Source organism: Bacillus rossius (assembly GCF_032445375.1).
Source record: "Bacillus rossius redtenbacheri isolate Brsri chromosome 9 unlocalized genomic scaffold, Brsri_v3 Brsri_v3_scf9_2, whole genome shotgun sequence".
NCBI classification, from domain to species: Eukaryota; Metazoa; Arthropoda; class Insecta; order Phasmatodea; family Bacillidae; genus Bacillus; species Bacillus rossius.
Genome location: NW_026962013.1, coordinates 13,840,337 through 13,860,452, shown reverse-complemented (window position 1 = coordinate 13,860,452; position 20,116 = coordinate 13,840,337). Strand labels below are relative to the sequence as shown.

The following is a 20,116-nucleotide window of genomic DNA, read 5'->3' as shown; positions in this document are numbered from 1 at the left end:
CAATCGAGTGGAAGAGAGATGCGGCGCAAGCGTACAATGAGCGTAACGAGACACATTCGTAGTGGGACAATGTGCGTTACGGGACACTTTTTCGTGCGTGCAGCCGGCGTTCATCGATTTATTAGACGTTGTCACGTCAAAAAATATGTCTTGTTATTTAGTTGGTAAAAGGGGGTGGTGGATCTTATAATTTAAAATCGATTATTAACATGGCAAAGAGGTTGCACACACCAGCTCCCTAACTTGTGACCTCTACGCTCGAACATGCCACAGCAGACGCGCGCCTTCGCGAGCGCTATCTGGACGGCCGGCGCCAGCAACTCATCGGCGTCTCCCCATATTAATCCATCATCCTCCTTGGCGGCGATAGCGCGTCCTGCCCCCGTGCGGGGGTTCTAGAAACCAGATAGTGTTATGACTTCTAGCATGTGGTATTCCTCAACGAGGAGGGCCAGAGGCTACGCAACACAGATTTACAGCTGCAGTGCTACTGGAGCTGCTAGAGCAAGTGGCGTGGCCGAGATTCCGAGACGGGAGGGCCACCAAGTGCGCGATTAACATTTACAAGATATTTAAAACTGCAGTAATCTCAGTATATTAATTTTGACTCAACTGTCCTCAAATGAAGACTTTATCGTGATGCCGTGAAAATTTACTCTAATGCTTTTATAGTTTCATATACAAGGAAAATTATTTTTTTCCGTGCATTTTAACAAGAAAATCTTAGACATGCAAATGTTTTCGAGCTTTTTATGTGCTCTGAAAATGATCGATTCGTGTGTAAATGTGAATGTTTGTCAAGGGCGTATCAAAAAAAGGTGGTGGGGATTATACAGGCCAATATATAATTATTTTTATCGGAACTTTTCCAGTAAATAAAAATTTTTCTTCACTTGAGGAACGATTGCATTTTTAAATGTCGTGTCACGTGGCAAAAAAAAAAAAAAAAAAAAGTGGTGTAAAACCAGTAGTATCACTTGTAAACAAACCGAGATCTAAGAAAACCTTAACAATCTATCATTTCCACCAACAAAAGTAAATAAAATCAAACATCAGGTAAAGAGGTTAAATTCCCTTCCCCCCCCCCCCCCCCCTAATGATAAAATATCGGCGAACGCTCTTTGTGTGTGCGTGTATATATGTATATATTGCAGTTGTAATACCATGACATTATCTAGGCCTTTCGATCTTCGGGCGATTACGTTTTCAAAGAGCCCACCATCACAGTCGGCGTCTGTGACTGGTGCGTGCGGCGACCCGGTGCGGTGTTCCCAACATGGCGACTGCGACGTCCCGCCCTCCAGCGGGGGAGAGGGGCGACCGTCATGTCTCCCCTGGGCCTGACCCGGACATCAGCGGGGCCACCTAGCGGTTCAGGGACTCGCACACACATTATTTGTTGAGGTTAAATAGGGAAGACAATTTATTTCTCACACGGGCACATGCGGCGAATGATGTTCAAGGGTCAGAGGTCGCGGAAAAAATTATACAATTTTGTGTGTTGTATATGTTTTCAATTATCTATTATTGACACTATCAGAATACACAGGAAAAATTGAACATACTAGGGTGTTTAACACCAAAGCTATTCCAAATCTTACACAATTCATACACACTTATTTTATCGTAAAATCGTATTTGATTTCATTTTCAAACAATATAATTTTCATACGAAGTGTACAAATACTGCTGCTAATTGAGGGTGTGAGGGGGAAAAAAAGGGGGGAGGGGGCATTTTGATAGGCGAACTTCAGCTTTATGTATTGTCGACATATCACTCCATTATCTAATGGTCATATATTACGCGCTATACCATCCCTTGCGGAACCAGAAACTACACCGCTGTAGAAGTAGAACTGATTTCGGCGTGGCCTACTACAGCACCGGGAAATGGAAACGTAATTTCATCGCAACTCAGGATATCTGGTCCGCGGCAGAAACTGTACAGTCCATGGAAACTGGGGGGATCGTAGGAACGTAACTAGACTAGTTTCCACCCGGGGAAAGAACTTAACTTGACGCTCCCCCCCTCCCCCTTTTTTTTTTAACCAACCAAATCAAAACCTTTTCCGACAGCACCTCATACAAGGCCAAATACAGGATAATGTAAAGGAGTGGCTCAGTACAGCCATTTATATATATTTATATATTTATATATACATATTAATATATATATTATACAACCCCCAACTGTCCCCCTCCAGTTACGTCCCTGGGGACCGTGATCAGTGGTAAGCAAGTCCAGGGCTCGGTGAGAATGGGAAAAAGCTTACGTATTGGGAGCCATATGTAAATATTTCCCTCGAGGCTGCGACACAGCAGGCACTTTTTCCCACGCGCGCGCCCTTTTGACGACTGGTCGGTGGCGGGTGGCCGGCGAAAGAAAAGGAGAAAAAAAAAAACGTGGCACCAGTTCCGGCTGCAACTGACGGCATCGCGATCGTTGCCGTTGACGGGTCGTCAGCTCGTCACAAGACGACGCACCACGCCAGAGCAGCACACATGAGGTCCGAGAGAAGGAACTCGCCGGTAACAAGCTAACGACGTCGATACCTTCACGTGGGATACTTGTTACCTGCGGCCTGCAACTCTGTTATCCGCGCAACGGTCGTGGTTTCGTAACCTCGGCGGGGGGACGACAGCGCACAGCCGACGTTGGCGAACTATTGGTGAGGGTGAGTCCATTTACAGGTTAGAGAGTTAACAGGTGTTCGAAAGTTGCGCAAGTAAATACTTTACAATGTTTTAAATCTGATGTCCCAATAAAATTGACCGATAAAGGATAAATATTTTAAAAATAACATATAGTTTAATATTATTTAGTGCACAAATCATCTATGTCATTCACACACGCCACGATATCCACGGAGGTAATATAGTGTATGCAGTGGATGGCTTACTATACTCGGACTGTTACTCCGACAATCTGAAAGGATTTGTTTTATGTGTCTTATAATATTATTGTTGGCATAACTTTTTCTCACTAAATAAACACTTCAGTTATGTTAAAATCTCTTTTGTTGGGGCGATATATTTATATCATGTCCATTGTGCACCATAGGTTACCGAATGTTGCCAAATGGAATTTCGTACAAAAATAACCTCTATCTTGACATAATTAAGAACAGCTGACCTGTGTTTTGTAATTAATTGTTTGTTAAAAATTAGTAGGGGCATGCATATGGTACATGTGGTACATATGGTACATATGGTACATGTCTGTTGCAATACCAATCACAGTAATCTAGTGCGGAAGCAAACTTGTCCTCAGTAGCTCGGTCTTCTCTTGCAGACGGCCGCCAATCACGAGGAAGAAACCGCTGGAGTAGGTTTACCTTGTAGCTGTCTGATCGGCGTTCCAAATTTTTTGCGTAAAATGCTTGCCCTAATAATGAGTTTAAAAGCTGTTTTTATGCCCTAGTAAGTAAATAATATTTTAGATTTTTAATTTGACATTCGTGTGGTTTTAATATCGTCCAGACGTGACCCCTGCAATTGCCCAATAGAGATTTTAAAAATGTGTGTGTACGAGACCCCCGTGCATTTCTGGTTTTGTTGTGGGGTAATGTGAAATGAATTTTCATATACATAAAGATTTATTTCAAAACCTGTAAACTCAATGCTGGAGACTTACTAAATAAATAATTCATGTGCAAGCAGTGTTTGATATGAAGTTTTTTTATTTTTAGATACGATACGAGAAAATTGCTTAGGGTAAATGTTATTCCAAAAAATTATTTCCCGAAACGATTTAAATCCTTGCATGGAAACAAATAGGGGGGAAAAAATTGACGCCATTTTAATCTATAAGTCAACGACGAAAACCTTACATTTTTCATTTCTGGAATTTCGTTCATTCTTTACGAAACTGGCGATTCTTCACATAACCATAACATAACAATACATAGTAAAAAAAAGGTTTTTGGAGTGACTATTTACACGGAGAACAATTACATTCATTTTTGGTCACCCAACGAAGCTTAGTGAAAGTTCATTCTATCCTCTAGGCTATTGGTAAGATTACAAGGTATTCAAATAAGTCTCGAAGGATATTCTTTGTCTCAGAATTTCACAACAAAAATTATTTTATGGAATTAAAATACAGTTTGCAACAAATGCAATATGTCTTTTTCAGCATATTAAATTTCCATGTTGGCGCTTATAGCGACTTATACGCCATTAAATCTGCCTTTTACAAAAAAAATATAATATTTAGTATAAGATTAACATTGGTAGTCAAATACGAAAATAAACGTACTTTATTTAGTTAGGTACCTACAAAGAATAAGCATCGCTTGTTTTTACAGCAACTACGCATTATAAACTACGAGTGTAGTGAGTCATCATAATTTTTGGTTTTGCTGCTGGTTTTAGGTTGTTTTGGATATAGATTATGGCCCTCAGAATTGGTAAAATAAATGTGTAAACTGGAAAATACTTTAAGAACTAAAAATCATTGTAACATGTTTATTTCCTACAAATATGTACAAATGTAGGTAGGTACATAGAATATCCATAACTTATTTGGACTAAAGAAAACACAATGTACCTAATAAGAGTTATTTTGTCACCACAAAATATTTTCTTAGTGTGTCATTCTGTGTATTTTGTGGTAGCTACTTAGTAATAAGTTTAAAATTGTGTGTTATGGCTTAACTAAACACTTTTCAAAAACCTTGCTGTATGTATGTATAGAGCTCCTAACTCACTATATGAACTAACTATTATTGAACCACAGTTGTACGACATTTTACAATGTACCCTATCTTCTAGGTCTCTCAGTTGTTAAGTCAATTTATTATGTGCTGCTAGCTATAAGCTAACTACTAGTTTAACTGCAGTTGCTATTTACTAGTATTGACATATAGATAGGCATACACATACATTTATAGATAGGGATACTGTTGGTAATAAGTAAATTACAATATCATAAAAACACAATGATAAATTTAATTATTTATTAATGAAATTCAAAGTATCTCAGGTTTATATCAAAAAGTAAAAATATTTATTGCTTTCAAAATCCTAACAATTGTTGGCACTGCAGAACACACACACACATATATATATATATATATATATATATATATATATATATATATATATATATATATATATATATTGGAAAATGTCTGGAGTGACGATGCTCACATTTATTAAATAATCAAGTGTCTCATGTTCGGGTTCGAAAATCTTATACTCAGATTCAGTATATAATAATGGTTTTCATAAGTCTTTACCTCGACTTGATCAACGTAACTTAAGTCGGTAGAGTTCTGATGCTCTCTCTCCCAGACCACTGGGTAGTTACAGTTGTGTGTTAAAAATAGTGTCACATTAGATTCACGTAGTTAATATTACAATATTTCAGTTTATCAATGTCTTTCTTGAAATTAGGCCGCAAAATAACTAAGTATGGATGTGATACGTGTTTCGTACTAACGAAATGGAGTAACAGACATAGTCATTTCTTACTCACGTATTTATACACTCCTACTAACTTTATCCTTTTGGATAAAGCCCTAATAATATTCACTGACGCTTTAACAATACGTTCATTCCATCCTTTGATGCGGATGCCTATTTCTCATTAGCTATTTTTTCAGGATAAATTTCGGACGATGTCTTATACGTGTTCATCCATTAATAGGCCATTACATACTTATTAAAAACCTTCTTAATTTAATTAATCTAACAATGCGTGTTACATTTGAAATACGGCTCCTGATTGGCCGAGAACTAAAGATAGTTACATTATTTTAAATAAAACACATCAATTCCGCGCACAACAATAGCGCGGAACACAAAATCTCACATCAAATTTCAATTAAATACACATAGTAATAACATTATACATGAATAAACACGGTGTCAAATTAGCAATTTACCGTTTTAATTTCAATTGCTCCTAGAGGGGTCCTTGCAATTTTTAGTCTCAAAACGTTCGTTTTAGGCATAGAGTTTCAATTACATAGACAGACATATTAATTCCAAAGAGTTTTCGAATAATAAAATATATACCTACATGGAACGAATAAATATAAATTAAAATAAATTATTACTTAATCGGGGCTGAAAATATACATAGTTGCAGTACATTGCTTATGTACTATCTCCTTTATCTTGTTTTCTATAATGGTGCTAAACGGCGAAACGTACGTTGTACTTGACATAGTGACTTATGTTTATACATCACGGAGAAATGTGAAAATATAACAAACTTCAAAATGCTGCCAACATACTTATTACTACTCTAGTTCACCAATTATAGAAGCCGGCAACTAAAACATTACACCTTTTACCATACGTTTGCCGTCGCCCGGGTTCTCGTGTTCGAGACTCGGCGGTGTTCCTAGCGGGAAGGCTGTTTTCTTGCGGGGAAACGTGTCCGGGACGGCGCCAGGCTAACGCGGTGGTTAGCCACGAGGTGGGTCGTGAGGTCTGAAGGCCCCTGCGTGGACCACTAGGAACGGCGGCGGTTGTGGTGATGTTAGGAGTCCCTACTGCCTGCTGTACTATTGGCCCTACACAGCATAGGATGCTGATCCCTAACTGGATTGGAGGGGGGGGGGGGGGCTTTGCAAATAACGTACACGGTTTTTCACTATCGTTTACACGTCGCGCACGGAGTGTGCGGAGTGGATGTTTTAATTACGTAGTAGTTACACTTGCAATTACATTCACACGATTTCCCTACATAAAGTACACTATCATTATACACTGGGCACTCTGACGCACCATCACTAAAATTACGTCCTCACGCCAGTCGAGGTTGAAGGAGAGAGTTTGATTTGAGTCGCCGTATGCTGCACTGCCCCGCGCAATGTGTTGTGCGGGGAGTGTGATATTTACGCGGCTGGGATAGGCCCTACACCGAAAAAAAAGGACCGCGTGCACACGGGGAGTGATTAAAAAAGGTTTCGAAGTTGGACTATAGTTACCAGAAGGAAGTTCAGTGAAGACAAAGAGATGATGGCTCCCCGTGGGACGTGCATCCGTCCCAGTCCGCGAATCGCGCTGTACTCTCGTCTGGCCCGGGTGCGAGGGGAGGGGTGAGCTTCCCGTCGCGCCAGAGTTTCTAAAGTTCCGTCGTAAGTGGCTCTAAATTCACACAATAAAACTTAGTAATTAACTCAATATAAATATATTTTTTAGAAGTAAGATGTAACAAGTTTATATAAAATAAGTTTGAATTATCAGAGTCACACTGGAGACTGTTCGTCGCTTGATGACTGCTCCAGTGGCGAATGATAAATGATAATTTGGGGCGGTTTTAATTAAGTCACATATTACGCTATTGAAATCAGGCTGAAGGCCGCAAGGGGAGCACTCACAGCTGTTTTACTAAAAAACCACACGTGAGTGACCCGGGCACTCCTACGTCGCACTTGTGTTGCACAGTGTTATTAATTTAAAGTGGTGTATTATTTAAAGTGTATTGAATTTACCATGTACGTGACTCGGTTTGTCTTGCCGATAAAGTTAAGGGCGTTGATAACACCTAAGTACCGCGGCGCTCGCCTGACTCGGGTGAGCCATGGCTATGGGCGCGTTCCGTTAGCGGGGTCGGATACTGGCGGTTGCAGGTCGGGCTTTAGGGTGGCCTTCGGTTGGACGACGTCACGTTAATGCACTGAACTATACTTTTGCGCTTTCATTGCCAAGTAAATTTGATGTTTACTATACAATATTACATTATACACAGTTTTGGGCAGAGATGTTGTCAAGGGTTAATTTTATAAAGTGTTCAGTTAAGCGTAAATGGATGGTATGCCATCACAAAAAAAAATCACTTCCCTGTAACTATTTTTCTTAAAATTTATTTGAAACTAATATTTTTAGCATGTGCATATGATTTATCGATATATATTAATCAAAACATATTGACGCCGCCCCCGCTGCCTGTTTTTAAATTAATGAATTTAAGTTGTGAAAACTAGGATTTTGACTCTAGGGCGGGGTTCTTTGCCTCGTGGCTGCAGGCAGGGACGCGTCGACAATGACTCCCCGGGCTTTTTAGGCCACCCAGGACGCCGTAATAATATAACGTAAATAAAACTAGATTTAGTAACACGTCACACGGTACATTATATCACCTGGTACAGTACACCGTCACGTAACTGGCCGTATCATTGTCTACCTTCTCATCTCCGCACACACAGCCCTCGAATGGCGGTACTGATTCACGTTATACGGAATTCCCTGGAAATACCCCACCGAGTGTTGCAGGCTACCCTGAGATTACGAGTGGAGGCGATGGAGGGGCGTTCCTGGATGTTGCGGATAATGATACTCCGGGCGGTGAAACAAAGGAATACTTCAATTAATTAATTATTATTAAATGACCTAGGTGAAACACTGGAATTACACAACTATATGTGGCTGATGGCTGAAACTAATGCTAATATTTATACCGGGGAAAAGAGTCTGACATGGAAACGTCCCGTAGGTCGGAATGAATCTGATACAGGTACACTGCTCAGATTAAATTAACATAATTACCGAGAGCCCATCCTCGTATTGGCGCGGGTGCGGCGGTACCGGGGCACGGAAACTCACTCGCGACCGCGGCACGTCCCAGGAACTGATTCTTTAGTATGTCACTGTTCGCGTTTGGCACAACGCCGCCCTGCGTGGGCAAAGTTCAATTCTCCTGACGGAGGGATTATGGCGTGAAGCGCGGGCACATCCGCGTGCTGCCCAAAAACGATAAGAATTACTTATTAAGAGAAACGGCTCATGTCTGAACCACACACACTTAGTTACGGACCGCGCGACACTTCGCACGGTCGATTTAGGGCCCGCCGTGGAGCGGATGGAAACGGATTTAGATTTTTACCTATGGAAGCTACATGCTGGTTTTGGCGCGAGAAGTGAAGGCTCCACCTGCGCGGAGCTGCCGGCCCTGGTGAGTGCTGGATGGCGACTGACGACTCTCCCTGGCAACCCGGCCAGGGAGGGCTCTACTTCCCACGGAAAGTTACTGAGCACGGGAAGTTGGTGACGGCCAGTTTTGTGACACAAAAGCATTTCCATCAACATGAATTAATTATTTAAGAATATTAAATAGATAAAAAGTTTTAGTTAATTCTCTTAATTATAATTGCATGTGCACTATGTTCATATTGCGCATTGCCACACCTGGCCGGGCGCTCGCGCAACACAGCCGGCCGTGACTATAGTGTCACGTCGTTCGGTGCACTGCCCTACCCTACTCTACTTGGTACACGCGGCGTGTTCGTTACACTTGTCCTAATTCAGGCGTTGAGGACACACAGTGGTGGATCCAGGATTTTGGTTTGGGAGGGGCTTGACCCAGCTGAGGCTAGGCTTTATCAAGGCAAACACTAAAACAATAGTGGACCCAGATGCTTTTGGAGGGGGCTTTAGCCCCTTAGCCCCCCCTCTGGATCCGCTACTGAGGACACATAACGGCCTGTGCTCTCAGAGGGAGCACCGACGGCGGCGTCAATATAACAACTTTCAGCTGTTCAATTATGTACAGAAACATTATTTCTGAAATATTATTTGTAAATTCCTGCTGTGAGTCTGTATTCCTACTATAATCCTTTCCAAGAACTATGGTATCTCAATAAAACATTTTAAAATTTTGTTTGATCGAAATACAGGCTAATTTCTTGAATACTATTGTGCCGTTAAATGACTTAAGATTCCACGCACAGAAAGTGATTTATTATTTTTAACAACATTATAATTCTATTTAGTGTTATTTGTTTATTTACCCGATATTAGTACTCTATGTTTATGTTTTGGTGTATCTACGTGTGCTACACTCTATGACATAGCACGAACTAACATGGAACAGCAATAAGATAAACTTCCCTAGGGCAGAATTGAATTTAACTGCATAAGAGATTTTCTTGACGTATTTTGTATAACAGTGTGTTCATTGTTAGAAATTATCATTTTAAATTTAACGTATTTTTGTATCTTCACACATATTGCTGAAAGTCAGTTGTTATTTTTAATGTGTAAAATTACGTTAACTTTTTATTGTTTCGGCTAATGGGAGGCCATGTACAAAAGTAGGTTGGTTTATAACTTCTAAATAGAAAAGTGTAATGGGGCGGCATATTGAAACACAAGGGGCGTAATTCATTTTATATTCATCCATATTTCTAGCTATAATAGGCCATCCGAGTGTATGGATGTGTTAAATCTGCGTAATATTAAATGTATGTATTAATGGAAGGGCATTTCTGGAAAGATATGTAAGTAGGAGTGCATATATAACGTGAGTAAAAACTGGTCCAATTTCGCATCGTATGAGACTTTGTTATAAGCTAAATGTGCTAGTTTTTTTCTCTACATCTGAAACTATTGTAAAATTTGAGAACAGATTAACATCATTTAAAGACTTATATTGCAATCCACTTAATCGTTACGCATACACGATACACGTCACAGTCAACACCTAGAGGTGATACGAGAATGGAATTTCATGTTTTCTATCGACACAACAATAGAGCTAAGCCGAGGTACAATTTCATAAATTAAATATTTAAAATAATAAACCATATTTTATTAGTTTTCTATGATCTATGAGTGTGAGAACATACACCATTATAAATTTAACTGTATGAACTATCGTTAGTGACACGTGTGCAACCTATTTCCTGCTTGTTTTAAGTACATAATTTATACCACCAGCCAAACCAGAATTTTCAATATTATTATGTTATTAAAGACTTTCTTTAATGACATTTTATTGTATTATTAATAAGTCTTGCGCTTCTCATGCCTATAATCCTTGTCTTTCGTTTAACCTACATAATGAATTCAAGGTAATATTATTTTATTGTTGTTGTTTTCATTTGTTTTTCTAGAACAAAGTGTATAAGTTTTTTGTGTGTCACCACGTCCACCAGGTGTATATGCATAAAGTAAAACTGGACCACATACTCAATACACTGACTCCACATAACTAATAAAGTAGTGGCTATAATAAAGACCACTACAGAGAGTGCCTTTAGTACAGATAGAGTTATTCTGTTAAGTAAAATCAAAAAATTATCTTTAAATATCTCACCAAGCAATTTAATAATAAATAAATGCGTCTTTGCTACTATATTTGATTTCTGGGCGATTTGTCTTCCACAAGTGTTGCGGTTAACACAGAAAGCCAGAGTCTGGCAGGTCTAGCAGAGAAGAGTAAGTTAGGTAGCTGATGTCTTCGAACAACAGAAAGGCAGGAATGAATGACCTCACTTCCAAGAATGTGTCTATCTGCTAGCTGCGGATTTCTCCAACAGTCCAGCGAACCCCCGCTGTTAACATTCAACCTCACTTGTTTTGCTTTTTTTGGTCTGGGGGATGTTGGGAGTATTTCACTGGCTTGAGGGTTGCTTGGTTTGTGTGTCATACCCGTAACACCAACTCTCATCACCTGCAATGACTTTGGTCAAAAATTTTGAATCATTTTCAACCTTTTTTTCCAAGTCCTGGCTCAAATTCAATCAAATGTTTTTTTTCGATACCTACTGTTTGAAAAGGCGAGGAATAAATTTTATCAGCAACACATCACAATTGCAAATCCTCAGTCAAAATTTGCTGGCACAAGCTCCAACTCACTCCTGTCTCTTCTGAAATTTTGGTGATCATGAAATAATGATCCTTGTTTATTTTTTGACATATTTTTTCAACGTTTCGAGATGTTGAAGGTCGCCCAGAATGAGAATAGTCTTCAACTCTCATTTTAACTCACCACATTTAAAGGACCCAAATCACTCGAAAACTTGTGTGCGGCTGATAGCATCCACCTTGAAAGCCTGTTGAAGCATTTGGTAAGCTTCTGTTGCTGAGTTTTCAAGAATGTAACAAAATTTCAAACACATTCTTAGTTCTTTTAAAACTACCATAAGACTTCATAAGCGGAACATGAGAACAACAATACTATATGAGAGAAAAACAATACTAAGATCAAATGATAACCTACAAACTGATGCCATCTGGGCGGCTGTGTAGTGAATGTTTCTACTAACCCCATCTAGCTGAACTCTCTACTACGTCTACGAATGGCAGCACACTCTCAGTCTGTATTTTTTGTCCCCCCCCCCCCCCCCTATGTTACCTACAATTTATAGCACTAAAAATAAATAATTATAACTTAATAAATCACTTTTTGAATTTATTAATTCTAAGTTTCTTTTTCTTCTCCAAATGTTTAGGGAACTTTTTTAAATTCCTGGAACATTTAAAGAACTTAATGTACATAACCTCCTATATGATCACAAATATTAAAAAAAAAAAATAATGATTAAACATCTAATATTCCACACATTTTGAATGTTTTACCTCAATGTGTCAAGCACTAAATGTCTTAACAAATATCATTATGCATACTAAAGTAGTTATGCAATTTTTTTTTACCTTTAAACACTGTTTTACATCCCTTGCATTAATATGTTATATCATATAATTTTTTTTTTGGTCAAATGTTTAACGAAATATTAAAATGGTTAAAATTAAATTCTGATGCATTAGTGAGCGTTCATTCTGTAGAGACACAAATGATTTGCCTACATATTCTACACATGAAAAAGAAAAGAATTTCTAAATGAATTTTTACTGTTAAATCTTAAATGTTGAATCACTTCAATAAATTTAATGGTTTGCTTGTAGGAAGTATTTACAAAACTTTTCTATTGTTTAAGCAAAAAAAATTACAAACATCTAAATTACATTACGTGTTCAAGTTTTGTAGAAGTATATAGTATATGCAACATGAGAACACATAAATTGGCGACTTTTTTGTTTTAATCGAAGTCGTTTAGTCAAATAGTTTAAAATTTTGGTCTGTAATTGGAATGATTCAATAGTCCACGTTGCTGCTCCGTCAACGAATTCTAGCGGCAGCGCGGAAACTACATGTTATTAGCGTCCATAAATTTTGTTGAAAAAATAATGTGTGTGTATATATCACACTCGGAACTATTATAAAGAATTGTATGTTAAATTTCGTGTCCGAGTGCATTTGTAACATAAGAGCATATAAATTTGCTCGTCGCCAAGGTTAGTTGTTACACATCTCCGGCGAGTATTGAAAGACTAGCTCACTTTTATTTTAATCCTCTTCCAAAATAAATTTCTGCATCCGCCACTGCTTGTGATCGCTATGTTCGTTAGCAGCAGCCGACGTGAGGTGAAGGGAAAGCCGCGTTGCCGCCATGGACATCTACGACGTGTACCGACCGATCTTCCTGCTGTGCCGCGCCCTGGGGCTGGCTCCCATGCGGATGCGGAGGGCACAGTCGACGGGCAGATGGGAGCTGCGCTTCTCCGCGCTCGCATACACCTACAGCGTGGGGCTGGTCGCGTTGACCATACCACTGATGCTGGCCGGCGTGGTCGACGACTTCCAGAGCATGCACTCCAAGCGCAAGAACATCCGCATCAAGAACACCACCTCGGCAGTCGTCACCTTCGTGGACGTGCTCAGCATGGGTCTGACGGCGGCCACTGTGGTGCTGCACTCTGCCCGCCAGAGCGGCCGGCTGGGGCGGCTGCTGGAGAAGGCAGCCGCTGTGGAGCGCTACCTGGGGCCTGGCCGCCTGCCGCGCAGGCTGGCACAGTGCATTACCTGTGGCACGCTCGCACACATGCTGCTCCTCTTGGTGAGAACACACAAGCTTGATGTCAATTTTTTCCATAAAATACTACAATGCATCTCAGTGCTGGATGATAATTTTGCACCCATTATTCGATTTTCGCATTTATAAATTTTTTAAGCAAATATTAATTTAACTCGCACTAATACTTGATAGGTACATAAAGAAAATAAATGTAGTTATTTTATTTCCTTTTGGCAAATAAAATTATTTTACATACATTGATATTATTAAATTCGCTTTTGTAACCTCTTTAATTTTCCATATATGTTCTTCGCCATTTAAAAGATTCATTATGACGGAAACTGATGTCACTACCGTTTAAATAGGACGATAAAGATCTTATGGTTGCAACCAAAATATATTAAGAAATCTCAAAACATCAAACATGGCTACACTCTGGAGGTTACCACGTCAGCATTAAATTATTGTAATTGTTTGATGCCTTTTTTTTTTCTTTCTTTCACTTGATGTGCCATAGTTTTTAGACACCCTATACATTAGCAGAAGTGTAGTCTTTTGCATCGTTAAAAGTGTTAAATGACTTTTTTCTTAAAAATGTGCATTTTTAACTACAAAGATTCTAATTCATCATCAAGCACTACTTACGCAATGTTTTTGGGGTTAAACAACATGATCTAGAGATTGAAAAGTGACAAAGCATCAGAGCATCCAGTCTCCTTAAGGCTCTGTCACACTGTCAAATTTTTGCTTCCAACACCTTCCAATATGTCGTCGTGTCAAATAAAGTTGGAGGGTAATGTCACCGAAAACATGACTTCAGTTGCCATCAAATATTTTGCATTTAGGACAGGTTCTAAAATAAGTTGTATGCGATTGGCCAATCAAAATCATGCCTCGTGAAAACGAAAATGACATTTTTCGTCTCAACAATTCTTTAAAATGGTGAAAAGCGCATGACCGATCAGAGAGATTATAAAAGTAAAATAACTAAAATAATGTTAACACGAATGTCGTATGTAAAAACATTTTATGCGTGAAAATAAAATCATGTTTCTATAACTCCAAAAAAATCTCTTAAAATTCAATTCATTGTATAACAAATACTATTGTGATATTAATTTATTAATGTTAAAAAAATTTGAAAATGCACAAACATATAATTTTAAAAAATTCTCCCAGCATTGTGATGTATTATTTAATTTCGAAATTTGAGATTAGGATTGTAAAATTAACGATAGTTCAGATCAAAAATAAACGTTGATAGTATGACATGTTTTAAATCTTAAATTTTTTCATAGACATTAAATATTCACGATCACAAATTTTTAAGACAATCTGGAATATGGCTAGGAATCAGTATTGAGCTGAATCTCTATGGTACTAGGAAAAATTATTTGATGTTTTTAAGTCTCGTGTGTGAAATTTTGCAATCTATTTTAAAAAATATTGACTGAAGCAGTCTGTGATGCAGACGCAGGAGTGCTGCATTATGCATCCCGCAACTCTGTACTGTTCTGTACGTACAGTACGAATCCCGGGGCATTGGTAAACAAAACCAAACAAATATGTACCAATCGACAGGCTTCAGAGTGAACATGTGTACATCCCTCCCGTAAACTGTGCTGTTACATGACTATCCCGTGCACAGAAAGTGTATTATTTTTGTTTTAAATAATTATTATTGTTTATGTTTTCATGTATAATGCTCTATGCTGGTTTTTGGACGTATCTACGAGTGCTACACTCTATGACGTAGCCCGAGTGACATTCAAGCATCATTTGGCAAGACCCCTCTAGGGAACTAATGACTTTAACGGCAAATGTAACTTTTTCCACGTATTTTATTTAAAAGGATTTTCATTGTTGGAAATTAACGTTTTAAATTTGTGACATTTTAATATTTTAAGATGTATTGTTGGAAGTATGTATTTTGTTTTGATGTGTTAATTACGTCATCGATCTTTGTGTTTCGGCCAATGAGAGGCCGAGTTAATTAAGTTAAGCGTCCTTTATGAGAGTTAAGAATAAGTTTGGAATGGCTACGGCGTTGGCGATTCAGCCTGGGTTGAAATCCCCTTGAAAATCTAATAATTTGACCAGCTAAATAGACCATCCAGTTGAAAGGATGTTTTGATTCGTCGTACAAATATAAATATATGTGATTAATATAGGGCACATCCGTCTACTGATGTGTATTTAGGTGTGATTCGGACGTGAGTAAAACAGACTCATAATCCTCCATTGTAAAAGACTGTTTTCCTGCACAAAACGTAATTTAATCCTGCTAAACACGCATATAAATATTATTGTGTCGAACTACGTAAAGCCTTGCAGAGACAAACATTTTTAAGCCAATTAATATTCTTTTTTACATATTCCCAGTTCAGACCCAGAGGTGAAATGAGACGGAGTTCTCATGTTGTTCTACCCTCCCCACACACTGAATTCAGCCGAGGTACATTATTTTAAATTAAATGTCAATGATAATAAACTATATTGATACCTACGCTATCTTCGATCTAAGAGTGAGAGCAACGGACATAGTAAATTGAATAAATTAACTCTTGTTGTATTGTCATGTGTGCAACATATTTCCTGTTTGTTTACGAGACATAAGGGTACACCACTGGCCAAGCCAAAAATTATATATATATATATTCATTTTATTAAAAACTATTGGAGTAATCATATTTTTATTTTATTATTATTTAACAGTGTGTATGTTTTCAACGACCCTAAATTCCACATGTTTTCACTCTACTGCAAATATTAGATCTGAAGTGTTATTTATTTTTCTCTCATGTATGCTACTACACTTGTTCCCTTTTGGTAACAAAGTTAAGGTCTACATAAGAGTGGCGCCCAGAAACAATTATAAAAATCAAAGTTTCCACTCGACAGAGAGACCATAATAAGGAGTAGATCTATGCAAACACATACTGCACACAGTATATTTAACTATATTCATATTTATTCATAGAATTACTCACCACATTGTGTAATAAAAACTCAGAAACTATTTGGAAATTCAACAAAAATGGCCAACATCCATGAGCTGCACTTTTCAAGGATCCTTTAAGGAGTATCAGAAACGGCTACTGTGCGATGATTTGCAGTTAGTTAGGTAGTTAACATTACCAAACTACTGCAAAATTAGATGTAGCAGTGAAAATAAAAAAATAATCACTATGAACATACTTCTTAAAAACATAAAAATCAAAAACTTGAACATAACTCAAGTTACAAAATTTAAATTAAATAATTAAATTTATATGCATGTCAGGTTGTCAGTTTTAACAGTTGAGGTTGAGATTTTGAAAGCCAGTTTTATGAGTCACTTCATACCGCTGCCCTTGGAAATTTATTATTGCCACAAAGTTTTTTTTTGTTTTGAATTTTGATTCCCAGGCCATTTATTTGCCAGCACAATAACATGCAGTCAACACAAAAATAGCAGGAAAAAAAAATTACTTGTAATTACGTTGATCTTAATATCCTTTAAAAGAGAATGGTAATAATTTAAATTTTATCCCAAGACATAATTATTCGACATTTGTTTGGATAACTTATGAAATTAATCGCTACTAATTTGCAATAGCCAGTAATATCAATTATAAAAATTAAAAATGTATTAGCATTCACGTGAGAAAAGAGAAACTTCTTGCTTGTTAGGAATAGATAGAGATAAATTATTAGTATTTTTTATTGAATATGAGATAATAATTGAGAATAGTATGAATGCAGGTATGACCTCAAAAGAAAAATGCCTTTTTCTGTCTCTCCTCATCAGGCCTTCTTTGGCAGTTTGTTGCCACATTGCCTTTGATAATACCTATTTTTATTACTTATATATTATTACTATTTTATTATTTAATACTTATTATTTATAGTCATGATGTTAAATCAATTCCAAATGAACATAAATTATATCAAGCAGTAATTCATTACCACTTGAATAAATAAATTTTAGATACTTTAAACAAAAGAAATAGTTATGCGTTAAGAAAAGAGAGTAAAATACAAGCAGCGTTACGAGAATTCCGTAGCATCAGTGCTGCGTCACTTCTACTTCTCCCCTTCTGGCTGTTACAACTAGCATACAGCATTCTCCGCTGACCCACTCTTCTCCTCTACCCGTTCCTCCACCTAGTACCTAACTATTCCTCCTCATTCTATCAGAATTTACGTAACACTCGAAAATTGTAGCCCCCTCAACGGAGAAGTTTCACTTCAAAAATATCTGTGATGGATTTGACAATAGTTGATGCAAGCAAATAAAAATAAATGGCAATTTAGCATAAATAATGCCAATTTAGATACATGTGTTTGTAAATGATACCTTTGGATTCACCTGGATTAAATGAATGCATGCTATCAAACTTTTATCTAAACATAAGGAAACATACGTGATAAAATCTGTGCTTACAGATAGCGGTAATTTTCTGTTTTTACTTTTCTATAGTAACTATGGATGTTATACAATGTTACACAATATTATATACCTTTCATATTGTGAGTACCGCTGATTTCGAAACTACAACTGCATTCACAATTAAAAAAAATCATAGTAGGCCATGCACATGAATTGACTATGCACACGATCCGTGTGAAATCGGTTCAAAATTGAGAACTTACTGTTAATTTCAACCAATGAAATTTTACTATGTATCCTACTTATGTTGGCAGTGTTAGAAAGTAACTATATTTAATACCAAATGATTATCCCCTGAAATCTGACCAGAAATTTGTGAGCACAGTTTTTTTTTCCAACATATAAATAAGGGTTACATAAAATTTTTATTAAACAATTCTAACCATAACACATTTTATTTATAATTGTTTCTAGTGACTTATAAGTAATATCAATAATTAATTTTTTAAACCAGGTATTACACCAGTGTTTTATAATAGCTAGACAATTTATTGCCACAGTATGATTGTTAAATATAACCAGTTCTTTAGTTCCACCAAAATGGCTTTCAACTCTCATTGGTTGTTCCGCCATGTGTCCGTAACAGAAATAAAATATATTCATTTCCCTTCTGTGTGCTGTTGTGAGTCAGTGGGTTAGAGAACATGGCGGTCAAATCTTGTAGGCATGACCCACTGTTACTGTTACAGTATTTTTCAATTGAGCACCCACCTCAATAAAGAAGTAGATATATGAGGGCACATGTCACTCAAAACTATTGTGGCCAAAAAATCTTTCTAAACTGACAAAAGACAATGTTACAGCCAGGCTAACTTCATTATGGCGAGAGTATTATTTCCTGCTTTCCAAAGAAATGAGAGCCTCACTAACTTGTGAAATCACTCATGAATTGTCATTTAATTTTAAGAATGACTTCAAAATATACGTGGCAGTATTAGCACAGGTATAAATCTCATACTGGCATGGCTTTTCAGCTAGTTCACGTAACTATGTACTGAGTGTCATAAAAATGAGAGCTGTATCTACATAAACGTTAGTACCTGTTGTACAAAAGAGTATGGGAAAAACTAAGCAAGGGTGTATGTAATATCTTTGTAGGGTTGTCAATAGGGGTGAGCCGATGCCGATTGCCGATTATTAAGATCGGCCCATTTTGGTCATTTTGTCATTTGCATGATCAGCTTCATGCATGCAGATCCTTTTTGCCAATTACTGCTTTCTGAAGACAAAAAAAAATCTCTTTATGTAACACAAAAGCGCTGACATATTTTTTGCTTTAGAACTGTTGCTTGACGTTTTTAAGTAACATTTACGTTACTTACGTGTTTTAAATTTTCTGCAGAAAAAATTTGAGTAAGTTATTCTTAAAAACTAAACATATTCATGAAAAGTACTTTGTTTAAAAAACGTAAACAAAAGCACACCAAACCAATTAATAAGTCATGCAACAAAATCATTTTGTTCGACTTAAAACAGAAAAAAGAAAACTCATTTCGTCATTGTGTTGTCCATACTACTTGTTTATTTTCATCATTGTGTTTATATGTTTGCTACGTTGTCCAAGTTTGTTTTCTAAACTATCGTCGTCGTACACACTTTCCACGAAAAAGTGTGGGTTCTTAAATTTAGTTTACTCGACGAGTGAAAGAGCGTACGTTGCATGCGTACGGCGAGATATCGATATTTGACGACGTGCGCTCGCTCTACATTGGAATCAACATAATTAAACATTAATAATGCCAACCGGCTACATTTTTATATGCAATACATAGCGGCGACGAAGACGAACAGATAAGTGTTAAAACGTTTGAAAACATCTCTAAAAGAAAATTTACACATCAGACAACTTCGTATTTCTGTAAATATAATACGTAAACTGTAAAATCCAAATGAATAATAGATTTCAACTATAAAATACACTGTTTTATATGGGAAAACTACATACACAAAGCAGTTAGAATCTAACAGCGGGACCAAAACATATTGCGACGTTTTTTCCCTCCAAATTTAGACGTCTTAAAATAATGGTGCAATGATTATGCAATAAAACACTGGTATGTATATGGAATACTCGATTGAAAACAATCCATTA

The 20,116-nt window shown here is 37.3% G+C and overlaps 2 protein-coding genes across 2 annotated transcripts in view; one reads left to right on the top strand and one right to left on the bottom strand.

The window, feature by feature from the left end:
- Positions 1–8,930, bottom strand: part of LOC134543051 (probable G-protein coupled receptor 139) — a 75,719-nt gene extending 66,789 nt beyond the window's left edge. Inside the window, exon 1 of the mRNA XM_063387764.1 lies at positions 8,840–8,930. The gene's annotated coding sequence lies outside the window, so the exon portion shown is untranslated. The remainder of the gene's footprint in view (positions 1–8,839) is intronic.
- Positions 2,589–20,116, top strand: part of LOC134543052 (uncharacterized) — a 34,556-nt gene continuing 17,028 nt past the window's right edge. The window contains exons 1-2 of the mRNA XM_063387769.1: positions 2,589–2,675; positions 13,150–13,634. Coding sequence (XP_063243839.1) covers positions 13,188–13,634 — 447 coding nt within the window. The 5' untranslated portion in view covers positions 2,589–2,675; positions 13,150–13,187. The remainder of the gene's footprint in view (positions 2,676–13,149; positions 13,635–20,116) is intronic.